The sequence below is a fragment of the Trichechus manatus genome, unplaced genomic scaffold, assembly GCF_000243295.1.
Source record: "Trichechus manatus latirostris isolate Lorelei unplaced genomic scaffold, TriManLat1.0 scaffold00042, whole genome shotgun sequence".
Taxonomy (NCBI): domain Eukaryota; kingdom Metazoa; phylum Chordata; class Mammalia; order Sirenia; family Trichechidae; genus Trichechus; species Trichechus manatus.
In genome coordinates, this window is record NW_004443978.1 from 7,711,500 (window position 1) to 7,725,133 (window position 13,634).

A 13,634-nucleotide genomic window follows, 5' to 3' on the forward strand; every position below is an offset into this window, starting at 1 on the left:
GCCCCCCATGGCTCATGTACAGAATTGTTGAGCCTGAAACTTTCACAATCTGTTGTTTATTCAAAGAGTTATAACATTTTTCTCTACCAAAAAATCATAAATTAAAGGGAAAATTCAAACCAGTTTTTGAATCTTTCCATTACTATTTACATGTCAGTTATCCCTTTGAGAGGAGTGCTCTTCAGAGACCTGCAGTCAGCGATAAAGCACAGTCTCAGAAGCCGCTGGCCCAGGAAGTGGCCTGGCCTGGTCTCGCCTCACCCAGCGGTGAACACCCGCGTGTTCAGGCCAGGCTCTTCGTGGTTTTGTCTCCGTATTTCTACCCAATATCAAATGCCATATTATACCTCCTTACTCCCTCAGTGCCCTTGCAGATGCTTCTATTTGTTTATACGGGGATAAGCGAATTCCACAGTGGGTGTCACAGCCTTAACCACCCCCCAACCCCGCACGAAGGAAAGAGAGTAACTAGAGGATTTGGAACGGAGGATGTAGTGGGTGGGGAGTGTGCATAGGTGAGGGTGTAAGATGTCCTTTGTCTTCTCAGGAGAGAGGCCGCCCGTGAGAAACGTGGGGATGGCAGGGCCAAGATGGCACTGACCTAGTGGCATGGAGGACCAAGTGAACACCTGGAGGGTTTATTAAAACACAAGTTGTCAGGCCCCACCCTTAGAGATTCTGATGCAGTTGGTCTGGGATGGAGACCAAGAATTTGTATTTCTAACAAGTTCCTAAGTGATGCTGATGCTACTAGCCCTGAGGCAACACTGGGCATCACTGTTCTAGGGACAGAAAAGAGAGAGACTCTCTGGGCACCCAAGAACGGAGGGTAGAATTTCATATAAGTTTCTATGCATGAAGTATTATGATCCTATTAAATATTTAAGAGACATGACTAAAGAGTAAAATTCTTGTCTTTTTGACAAGAAAACAAATTCTTCTTCTTTTTTTAAAGTGCAACAGAACCCTCGGACTTGGTGTGGGGAGTACAGTCAGAGCTTTAGAAGACTTACATGATAAACTGAAGATGAGTGGCAGAATAAAGGTCCCCAAGCATGCCAAGCGTCCAAATGCCAGGAAAAGGCCTAAAAAACATCCACTTGGAGCCCTAAGGCAACCATGGCCAGCTGGAGCCCCTAGAACAGACCTGAATGTGGCCATATGAACATTAAGCCCTCTGACCCATAAGGAGTCTGGATGATCCTTCAGTTAGGGTGAAAGTGAAAAGTGCTCAACTTTCCCACAACTCCAGTTTTCTCTAGAGTCATACAGTTTTGCAAAATAGAAATATCACAGAATGTTTGGCTGCCTGCTTAGTCCTCCTGATGGTTAAAGCAGAGGTGCTGGTCTTTTTAACCAAACTCCAAGGGAACGTCTTTGCCAAGAAGCCAGGGGCAGCTGCTGGCAGGAAAGGCAGCTCCTAATCCTTAGGGAAGAGAAGACCCTCTAAACTGGAAGACCATCTCCCTAATCACTTTCCTCATTTGAAAGTCAATTCTGAGCTTCCACAAGGGATGTAGACATGCATGTTCACTTAGTGGGTGGTGTCAGTCCATTAAGTATTGAGTGGTAGGCATTTTGCTAGATGCTTTACATATATCACCCAAGTTAACCCTCACACCTGTGTAGGAGGAAGAATTCTGGGATTCTTTCCCCATGGTACAGGTGACAAAAGCGAGGTTCACAGATGTTGGATAATTTTCCTGGGCTTGATCAGTCAGTAATGTCAGAGCATGACTCTCTCCACTCATCTCTAACTCGGGGGTTCTCAAACCTGAGTGAGCTTCAGACTCCCCCACAGCTTGTTAAAGCACAGATTCCTGGGCCCCACCCTTAGGATTTCTGATCTAGCCCTTAAAAGGTGGGGCCTGAGTATTTGCATCTCAAACACGTTCCCAGGTGTCTTAGTTAACTGGTGCTGCTATAACAGAAATACCACAAGTGGATGGCTTTAACCAAGGGAAATTTATTTTCTCACAGTTTAGGAGGCTAGAAGTTCAAATTCGGGGTTCCAGCTCTAGGGGAAGGCTTTCTCTCTCTGTCGGCTCTGGAAGAAGGTCCTTGTCTTTTCAGCTTCTGCTTCCTGGTTCCTTGGAGATCTCCATGTGTCTTGGCATCTATTTTACCCCATCTCTCCTCCCATTTGCTCGTTTAATCTCTTGTATATCTCAAAAGAAATTGACTCAAGGCATACCCTGCACTAATCCTATCTCATTAACATAACAAAGACAACTAATTCCCAAACGGGATGATAACCACAGGCATAGAGGTCAGGATTTACAACACAGATTTTGGAGGGGACACAATTCGGTCCATAGCTCCAGCTGATGCTGACAGTGCTGGTCTACAGACCACCTTTGGAAAGCTACTGATCTAATCTTACCTCCATCCCAAACCAGAAATAATGCATTTGCCAAAACAGGTCCCTAAATGCCTTTTTTTTCCAGCAAATGTTTCTGGCAGAGCAGTGCACCTGGGGTTCTTTTTAGAACTGCAAGAATGCCCAGGAAGAAGTGGACACAAAACCTTCTTGACAGAGTGTTCTTATCTAAACCTTGCTTTTCTCTGGCTTTGCGCACACCCACATACTTTGTTAAAGGGTAGCAGTAAGACTATTAACAAGAAAGTAGAGAAAAAAATAAGGAAACGGGGACAGTAGGGGCACATCACCTGGCCTTCCAGGGAACCTGCAAATTGTTTTCCTACGCCAGTGCTCTCCTGCTTCCCTCTGCCTGAGGGCATTCTCTGGCCAAGGAGCTTGAGGGACAGGCCTCAGGAGCACCCCGGGGGCGACCATCAAACAAGAAGGATTCTTAGCTGTCCCCAGCGAGTTTGCGCCCCAGCTGCCCACAGTGGTACCACTGACCAATGCATCTTTTGTTGGCTATCCTCCCTGCCTCTCTTACTGCTCTGCTGTCTCTGGTATTTCCTATCATCACTCCCAAATAAACCACTTGCACCCAAATTCTTCAATTTTAGCTTTTGAAGGAGCCCAAACTAAGACAGGTACCAATATGATCTACTATTTGAAAATTTTCTGATAGTGGACAATGAAGGCTGACAAGGTGTGTATAGGACTCAGTCCTGTGTACGTGGTTTCTGTTTTGTGTGAACATGTAGAATGCAGGCAATGGGTCCTCATTACCTAGTTAATGGACTTCACACCAAAGAATCAGGAAGAACCCACAAAAAAAAAATAACCTGATCCCCAAAAAGGCCTCCACCACCCGTCTGTCAGTTTGTCATAATGTGGTGGCTTGTATGTTGTTGTGATGTTGGATGCTATGCTACCAGTATTTCAAATACCAGCAGGGTCACCCATGGTGGACAGGTTACAGTGGAGCTTCCACACTAAGACAGAGTAGGAAGAAAGACCTGGTAATCTACTTCTAAAAATTATCCAATAAAAACCATATGGATCACAATAGAATATTGTCTGATACAGTGCTGGAAGATGAGCCCCCTAGAGTGGAAGGGACTCAGATTATACAGTGGCAAGACAAGGATGCCCTTTATCACCACCTCTATTCAATATTGTGTTGGAAGTCCTAGTTAGAGCAACAAGGCAAGAAAAAGAAATAAACGGCATCCAAATTGGAAAGGAAGAAGTAAAACTACCCCTATTAGTAGATGATATGATCCTATACTTAGAGAACCCCAAAGATTCCACAAGAAAATTACTGTAACTAATAGACATGTTCAGCAGAGTGGCAGGATACAACATCAACATACAAAAATCAGTTGGATTCCTACAAAAGAGAACTTTGAAAAGGAAATTAGGAAACAGTACGATTTATAATAGCCCTTAAAAAGATAAAATACTTAAATAAATCCAACCAGGGACGTAAAAGACCAATACAAAGAGAAGTACAAAACACTACTGCAAGAAACCAAACAAAACCTACATAAATGGAAAAACATACCATACTCATGGATAAGAAGACTCAACATTGTGAAAATGTAAATTCTACCCAAAGCAATCTACAGGTATAAAGCAATCTTGATCCAAATATCAACAGCATTCTTTAATGAGATGGAAAACCTAATTACCAACTTTATATGGAAAAGAAAGAGGCCCTGGAGAAGCAAATCATTATTAAAGAAAAAGAACAAAGTAGGAGGCCTCACACTACCTGATCTCAGAACCTACTACACAGCCATGGTAGTTAAAATAGCCTGGTACTGGTACAATGACAAACACATAGACCAATGGAACACAACTGAGAACCCAGATGTAAATCCATCAACCTACGGTCAGCTGATCTTTGACAAAGGATCAAAGTCCATTAAATGGGGAAAAAGACAGTCTCTTTAACAACTGGTCCTGGCAAAACTGGATGTCCAACTGTAAAATAATGAAACTAGACCTTGTCATGGATTGAATTGTGCCCCTCAAAAATCTGTGTCAACTTGGCATCACAGATGAAGAGGAAGTTTCAGATTTTGGACTTGGAGTTGATTTAAGACTTCTGTTATGATATGATAGGGTGAATGTGTTTTACATGTGGCAAGGACATAAAATTTGGGGGGGCCAAAGGGTAGAATGTCATAGATTGTATTGTGTCCCCCCAAAATATCTGTCAACTTGGCTAGGCCATGCTTCTCAGTATTGTGTGATTGTCCAGCATTTTGTTATCTGATGTGATTTTCCTATGTGTTGTAAATCCTACCTTTATGATGTTAATGAGGCAGGATTAGAGGTAGTTATGTTAATGAGGCAGGACTCAATCTACAAGATCAGGTTGTATGTTGAGTCAATGTCTTTTGAGATATAAAAGAGAGAAGGGAGCAGAGAGACATGGGGTCCTCATACCACCAAGAAAGTAGTGCCAGGAGCAGAGCACGTCCTTTGGACCTGGGATCTCTGCATTAAGAAGCTCCTAGACCAGGGGAAGATTGATGACAAGGACCTTCCTCCAGAGCTGAGAGACACAGAAAGCCTTCTCCTGAAACTGACACCTTGAATTTGGACTTCTAGCCAACTAGACTGTGACAGAATAAACTTCTGTTTGTTGAAGCCATCCATTTGTGGTATTTCTGTTTACTAGATAACTAAGACAGACCCATACCTCACACCATACACAAAACTAAATCAAATACCTAAATATAAAATCGAAAATAATAAAGTTCATGGAAGAAAAATAAAGACAACACTAACTAAAAACCAAACCCATTGCCGTCAAGTTGATTTTGACTCATAGCGACCCTATAGGACAGAGCAGAACTATCCCATAGAGTTTCCAAGGAGCACCTGGTGGACTTGAACGGGTTAGCAGCTGTAGTTCTTACCCACTTTGCCACCAGGGTTTCCAAGACAACACTAGTGGCCCTAATACATGGATGGCATCAAGAGAATGCAAACCAAAAGTAACAATGCACAAACACCAGAAGATAAACTAACTAACCGGGAGCTCTTAAAAATTAAACACTTATGCTCATCAAAAGACTTCACCAAAAGAGTAAAAAGAGAACCTACAGACTGGGAGAAAAAAATATTTTTTTGGCTACAACATATCTGACAAGGGTCTAATCTCTAAAATCTATAGACTACTTCAACACCTCAACAACAAAAAGACAAATAATCTAATTAAAAAATAGGCAAAGGATATGAACAGACACTTCAACTTCACCAAAGAAGACATTCAGGCAGTTAACAGACACGTGAGGAAATGCTCTCTATCATTAGCCATTGTTGTTGTTAGGTGTCATCGAGTTTGTTCTGACTCACAGTGACCCTACGCACAACAGAAAGAAACACTGCCCAGTCCTGCACCATCCTCACAATCGTTGTTATGCTTGAGCCCATTGTTGCAGCCACTGTGTCAATCCATCTCATTGAGGGTCTTCCTCTTTTTCACTGACCCTCTAATATACCAAGCCTGATGTCCTTCTCCAGGGACTGGTCCCTCCTGATAACATGTCCAAAGTATGTGAGACGTAGTATCATCATCCTTGCTTCTAAGGAGCATTCTTACAGGAGAGATTTGTTTGTTCTTTTGGCAGTCCACGGCATATTCAATATTCTTCACCAACACCACAATTCAAAGCTGTCAATTCTTCTTGGGTCTTCCTTATTCATTGTCTAGCTTTTGTATGCATATGAGGCGATTGAAAACGCCATGGCTTGGGTCAAGCGCACCTTGGTTTTCAAGGTGACATCTTTGCACAAGCCATTAGAGAAATGCAAATCAAATCTATAATGAGATACCATCTCACCCTGACATTACTGGCATGAGTCAAAAAAAAAAAAAAAAAACAGAAAATGACAAATGTTGGAGAGGTTGTAGGGAGACTGGAAAACTTATGCACTGCTGGTGGGAGTGTAAAATGGTACAACTACTATGGAAAACAATATGGTGTCTCCTTAAAAAGCTAGAAATAGAAATACCACATGATCCAGCAATCCCACTCCTAGGAATATATCCTAGAGAAATAGGAGCCGTCACACGAATTGACATATGCACGCCCATGTTCACTGTAGCATTATTCACAATAGCAAAAAGATGGAAACAACCTAAGTGTCCATCAACAGATGAATGGATAAACAAATTATGATACATACACACAATGGAATACTACACAATGATCAAGAACAACGATGAATCTGCAAAGCATCTCACAACATGGATGAATCTGGAGGGCATTATGGAGACTGAAATAAGTCAATCACAAAAGGGCAAATATTGTATGAGACCACTATCATAAAAACTCAAGAAAAGGTTTACACACAGAAAAAGCAATCTTTAATGGTTACGAGGGAGGAGGGGGTGGGGAAGGGAAATCATTAACTAGATCGCAGACAAGAGTTAACTTTGGTGAAGGTAAAGACAACACACAATATAGGGGAAGTCAGCACAACTTGAATAAGGCAAAGTCATAGAAGCTTCCTAGACACATCCAAACACCATGAGGGACCCAGTTACTGGGGCTTAGGGCTAGGGACCATGGTCTCAGGGGATCTAGGTCAACTGGCATAACACAGTCCATAAAGAAAATGTTCTATATCCTACTTTGGTGAGTAGCATCTGCGGTCTTAAACACTTGCAAGCAGCCATCTAAATACATCTATTGGTCCTATTCCTTTTGGAGCAAAGGAGAAAGAAGAAAACCAAAAACACAAGGAAAGTATTAGTCCAAAGTACTAATGGACCACATGAACCACAGCCTCCACTAGCCTGAGCCCAGAAGAATTAGATGGCATCTGGCTACTATCACCAACTGCTCCGACAGGGATCACAATAGAGCGTCCTGGACAGGGCGAGAGAAAAATGTAGAACAAAACTCAAATTCACAAAAAAAGATCAGGTTTACTAGTCTGACAGTGACTTGAGAAACCCCTATGACTATGGCCCCTGGACACTCTCCTAACTCAGAATTGAAGCCACTCCTGAAGTCCACCTTTCACCCAAAGATTAGACAGGCCTATAAAACAAACAATACAGACGTAAGGAATGTGCTTCTTCATTCAATCAAGCATAGAGACCAAATGGGCAACACCTGCCCAAAAGCAAAGATGAGAAGGCAGGAGGGGACAGGAAAAGTGGACAAATGGACACGGGGAACCCAGCATGGAAAGTAAAAGGAGGAGAGTGCTGACACATTGCAGGGATTGCAACCAACGTCACAAAACAATTTCTGTATACAATTTTTGAATGAAAAACTAATTTGCACTGTACACTTTTGCCTAAAACACACACACACACACACACACACACACACACACACAATACACAGTGGCCTCAACAGTGGATTCGACAATAGCGATGATTCTGAAGATAGTGCCCAACTGGGCAACGTTTCCTTCTGTTGTACGTGGGATCACCAGGAGTTGGAGCTGACTTGACAGCAACTCACAACAACAACAGGTCTAATATTGAGCAAAGAGGCTTGCTTTTCTTTTCTTTTGTTCCGGGATTCTCTAAAGTGACTACCTGGAGATAAGAAAAGTTACCCCAAAATGAGCAGGAGTGGGGATAATTTCAGTAAATGAAGATACTTTTATTTAACACTAATTACATTTAAATACTGGAATCAGCTTTGGAAACTCAAGTGTGACTAGCAAACACCAGAGAGAGTCTGGGCCATTATTTTCAGGTGGCAGAATGTCAAGGCCTTCTGCCCGAGAAGGCTGCGTCTGACTGGTAACTGCCTCTCCCCCCAGAGACCAGCCTCCATATCAGCCCCTGACAGATCCCATTGAGACGCCAACACAGCAGTGCGGCAAGATTTGACCTGCCCGCTTATCTCTGCCACTCACTGCTGTCTGCTCCCCAGGCACGATGGAGCCGCGCTGCCTGTGTGGCAGATCCCGCATCTTCCCGCATCTGCCCTGGTACAAAAAGGGCAGTCAGGGGGAATACACGCCCCCCAGTTCGTGTGGCAGGGACCGATAGTCTGGAACAATGGCCATCCGCAACCTGTTTATTGGGGTTTTGCTCTGAGATCAGCAAGTACGCACCATTTAATTAGTCACCTAATTAGTGACAGTCCACACTGAAGGTTTCAGATGTCCTCAGACAAATGTAAAGATAAAAGCCTAATTAAGCCGCAAGCTTTCGGCTGGCTGCTGCCATCTGCACACCTGTGCAGGGCCTCGCATGGCGCTGCGCTGCCCGATAGCAGCCTGACAGCAACTCAGTTGCAGTGCAGCTCTTAAAGGCACCCTATTATTTCCAAGCTATTCTTAGTTACCGTGATATACCCAGGCCGATGAAGCCCCGGTGTCTACTTAGAAAAGCTGAGACTTACTCCCCGGTTAGGTCATCTGGTCAGTGTTGTGGATGTGGGGGACGGTGCCCACTGGGGCCCCGTGGCACCCACCAGCACTCTGAGTGAGAATACGTTTCCCTAGTCACACAGGGGTCACCCAGCGCAAGCCAGGGCTGCTTTTAGCTACCGCCACACCAGGGCTGAGTCAGGCATTCTTCTAGTGCCATTACAGGCTCTCCCAGAGATATTTTATATTAGAATTAAATTAGAAAGGATTTTAAAATAGCGGATTAAAAGGAACTGCCCCATAATTAGAAGTAAATAATATGCAGAAGCACAGAGACTCAACTGCGGAAACAAAATAAAATCGTAACTGCTTCAGCGCAGTGAGTCCGGGCCCTAGAGATAGCAAAGAAGCTTTTCTTCTGCACAATTCAGGAAAAAAATACAACTATTTGGGACACTCTCTGGATGTGGCGAGAATTTGCATCCCTAACAAGCTCCCAGGGAGGTTGATGCTCCTGGTCCATGGACCATGCCTTGAGCAACAAGGAAAAATATAAAGTTCAAAGACCTGGTTCCTGCCCTTTTTTTTTGGTACAGCATTTCCATATTTCTTTTTTTAGAATGACTTTGGAGTCTTTTTGTGGAGAGTCTGAAATATTCCAAGTATTTCCTTTGAAGAGTTTGGCAGGACTAGGCTTGGGACACAAAGTAACTGCTAAAATATGACTTTCTAAGCCTTGTGGGGAGTCCCTGGGTGGAGCAAAGGGTTAAGCCCTCGACAACTAGCTGAAAGGCAGGTGGTTCGAACCCACCCAGAGGCGCCTGCTGAAAGGTCACAGCCTTGCAAACTCTGTGGAGCAGTTCTCCTCTGCACACACAGAGTCATCAGGAGTTGGAATCGACTTGACAGCAACTAACAACAACAATGAGCCAAATGAACACAACCCACCAGTCGCAATGACTGTAATTTTGAAATAATTCAAGTCCACCACTTAAATTGCTTGGGCATCCTGAAGAACATGCCCAAGTCACAGTAGAAAGTCTTAAGATCTGCCCTTCCGCCATAATCCACTGCCTTCTCCGTATCAGAAAACGCGCTGGTGTTTTCCCCCTACACCGTCACTCCTACCTCTGCCCCTGCCGTCCTTCCCCTGCTCAGCCCTGGGGTGGAGGGGCAATGGGGCAGGAAGGCCAGGCCCCTTATGAGGCAGAGCCCACATGGGCTCCATCCTTGGCTCTCCTTAGAGCTGCTTCAGCACAACTTCCCAGAAGACACGTGCACAAGGCTTGCGGGGAGGGAAAACATTAGCTGGACCTCACCCCTGCCTTCACCCCAAATTGCCCTGCCTTCCACCCTCTTGTCAGCCACTCTGAGGCCTTGGGGAGGGTGAGGAGACTGCAAGGAGCTAGAGCTGCGAGAGGGGTGCAGCTGCCTGGACTGCGAAGACAGGGAATGGTGCAGGCGACGCTGGTGTGTGTCCCCAAGAAATGCCTGTCGCACAGATCGCCAGGCACTGGAGGCCCGAGAGGCTCTGTCCTTGACAGGATGAGCAGAAGAGGCACTGATGACTCACAAGGCTGAGTGCAAAAGAGAAGGTGTGTCTGTGCAGGGTTCACTTCAAACAAGCAGCAGTGGAGGACCAGATGTGATAATGCACTGGAAAAAAAAATCACTCTCCCCTGTAAAACCTCTGCTCGCATGGACCTTGCATCCTAGGGCTTAGTTGGCAACTTTGGGCAAATCAGATTACTGCCCGAAGAGCACCTTAGTGCTTGGAGACATAAGGATATAATATCTGAATATGCAGAGGCTGCTGTGGTGTCCTTTGAAAGGCGAGAGACCAATTGTACTTTGTGACTTTCTGCATATAAATTATATAAGAACAAAGAGTTGTGTCTGTAGTATCACACGATGACAGCATTGCCAGATTTTCTAGAAAAAAGGTTACTATCCTGGGCCTCAAACGGATTTTCCAGGAACTACAGTACCCCTGCTGAGTCTGACAATACAGCGAGAGAGCACAAAGAGGCTGCTTTTTCTAAATGTTGCCTCCAAAATGTGCATTTAATTCTTATTGGTGGTCAGTGTGTGGGGTAAACTGTATTTCTTCAATTTCATTCGACCTCAAATCATTTATAATATTTAGTTCAAATGGCACTTAAACTTGTAAAGTAAATTATGTAGTGGGTTACTATGGTGATGGCTAATTTAAAATAATTAGAGAAAATTATTTCCTCTCTTAAGGATTAGAAGTCCATAAACTGATACCAGTCTATTTTCAGCTACAGAATCTGTGTAACAATGATAGAGAATTATGAGTACTTTAAAATGTCTGTCTGATTGGGGAATTTAATCAACCAAGTACTTATATCAAAATTTATACTTGCCTTTATTAAATCTGAGCCCTGTGGCACAGTGGTTAAGAGCTACAGCTGCTAACCCAAAGGTTGGCAGTTCAAACCTACCAGCTGCTCCTTGGAAACCCTATGAGACAGTTCTACTCTATCCTATAAGGTCACCATGAGTTGACCAAATGGTCAACAATTACTTTAAAGCAAAGATGAGAATGTAAGGGGGCAGGGAAACTAGATTAATAAAAATGGAACAACCAGAATGGAAATAATGAGAATGTTCAAGCATTGTGAAGCATGTAACCAATGTCACCTAACGATTTGTGTAGAAATGGTTGAATGGGAACCTAAACTGTTGTGTAAATCTCAACCAAAAACACAATAGAATATTATTTTTAAAAAATTGTTAAAAAAAGAGAGGGAGAAAATCAAGTCTGAGAGAAGTGATGCAACGTGTCCAGGGTTCCAGGTCAGGCCAATGGTGATGCCAGTCCATGGACCCAAGTTCTTGGACTCTAATCCAGGGCTCCTCTGTCAAACAGGTGCCAGAATTCAAAGAGTAGATGGAGAGAGAGAGCAGGGAAGCTGGGAATCTTAGGGAATCACCTATCGGGAAGATGGGCTCTGAAAGGACCCCTGATTTAGTGTTTTAAAGATCATGGGAAACAGCACCAAAAGGGAGGTGCAGGCCTCAGTCTCCTCTGCAGGGTCTGCCCTGCTCACTGGTACCCAAAATGCAGGGCAGGGGAGGGGGAAGTCACTGGAAAAAGATCCTGGTGTGTATGTCATTTTTAAAAAGTCTATTTGCATAAAGTCAAAATTAGTTCCAAACCTGCCTAATTACATGGCACACTTGCTAAAACACAGATTCCCAGCCCCCCACCCCCCCCCACCCCCGGAGTTTCTGATTCTGTATGTCTAGTACAGGGCCTAGAAATACACATCTTTAAAAAATGCTCAGGTGATTCTTAGAATCTGACTAGTAAAGGAAACACTAGTATAGAAGAGTGGTCAGCAAACTGTTTCTGGAAAGGGATAGATAGTACATATTTTAGGCTTTGCAGGCTATATGGTCTCTGTTGTAGCTATTCAGCTCTGCTGTTATAGCATAAAAATAGCCATAGATAATGCATAAATAAACGAACATGGCTGTGTCCCAATAAAACTTTATTTACAAAACAAGTGGCAAGCCAGATTTGGCTTGGGGTCTGTAGTGTGCCAAATTCTAGTCTAGAATATTCCATTAATTCATTAATCCACATTGGTAAGGTGTGTAGGGGTGGCAAACAAACTCAGGTCTGTTCTCTTGAGGGGTCCTCTTCAGGTGTAGGAAGAGAAGGGCCCCTTTTTCCTTCTAATGTAAAGTAAAAACAACTCACCAAAATACCAATGTCTCTAGGAAGGAAATTCCAACATTGGATGCACCAACCACAACGATCTTGGCATTGACAGTTATTTTAGGTTCCAACATTAGTTTTCTGTTTGTGTGGTTCAAGGAGTAATTCAACTGGAAAAAAAAATGCGAAGATAAAGGAGGTCATAAGGAAATGCAGCTGAGTCTGAACCCCTGTCTGAGTTATCTAGTGCTGCTACAACAGAAATACTACAAGTGGATGGCTTTAATAAAGAGAAATTTATTCTCTCACAGTCTAGGAGGCTAGAAGTCCAAATTCAGAGCACCAGCTGTAGGGGAAGGCTTCTTCTCTCTGTTGGTTCTGGAGGAAGGTCCTTGTCATCAATCTTCCCTTGGTCTAGGAGCTTCTCTGCACGGGAACCTTGAGTCCAAAGGACACACTCTGCTCTGGGCACTGCTTTCTCGGTGGTATGAGGTCACCATGTCTCTCTGTTCACTTTTCTCTTTTATATCTCAAAAGGGATTGGCTTAAGACAAAATCTAATCTTGTAGATTGAATCCTGCCTCATTAACATAAATTCCCTTAATCCCGTATCATTAACATCATAGGAAAATCACATCAAATGTGATTTGATGACAAATGGTGGACAATCACACAATACTGGGAATCATGACCTACCCAAGTTGACAGATATTTTTGGGGGACACAATTCAATCCATGACAACCCCCAAACTGGCAAATATGTGGAATTATTTAACCAGAATATTACTGAGGAATCAAACCTAACAATGCCCATGCACAGCCATGGTGAAAAGCATGAGAAAGTATTTCTAAGAAATTAATATAAGAATATGGGAATATACCTAGGCTGGTTCCTGTCAAAATTCCTGGTTTAGATTAGTTTTAACTTTGTCCTCACAGATGTTTCATAAAGAATGAGGCCCTTAGCAGAGGACTTGGGGACCATGGTCTCGGGGAACATCCAGCTCAATTGGCATAACACAGTTTATAAAGAAAATGTTCTACATTCTACCTTGGTGAGTAGCATCTGGGGTCTTAAAAGCCTGTGAGCAGCCGTCTAAGATACTCCACTGGTCTCATCCCTTCTGGAGCAAGGGAGAATGAAGAAAACAAGATACGAAGGAAAGATTAGTCCAAAGGACTAATGGACCACAACTACCACAGCCTCCACCAGACTGAGTCCAGTATAAC

General features: G+C 43.5%; 1 protein-coding gene across 1 annotated transcript in view; it reads right to left on the bottom strand.

Moving 5' to 3' along the window:
- The window catches only part of CFAP61 (cilia and flagella associated protein 61), a 324,874-nt gene that overhangs the window by 143,753 nt on the left and 167,487 nt on the right, over positions 1-13,634 (bottom strand). The window contains exon 17 of the mRNA XM_004376425.1: positions 12,447-12,574. Coding sequence (XP_004376482.1) covers positions 12,447-12,574 — 128 coding nt within the window. The remainder of the gene's footprint in view (positions 1-12,446; positions 12,575-13,634) is intronic.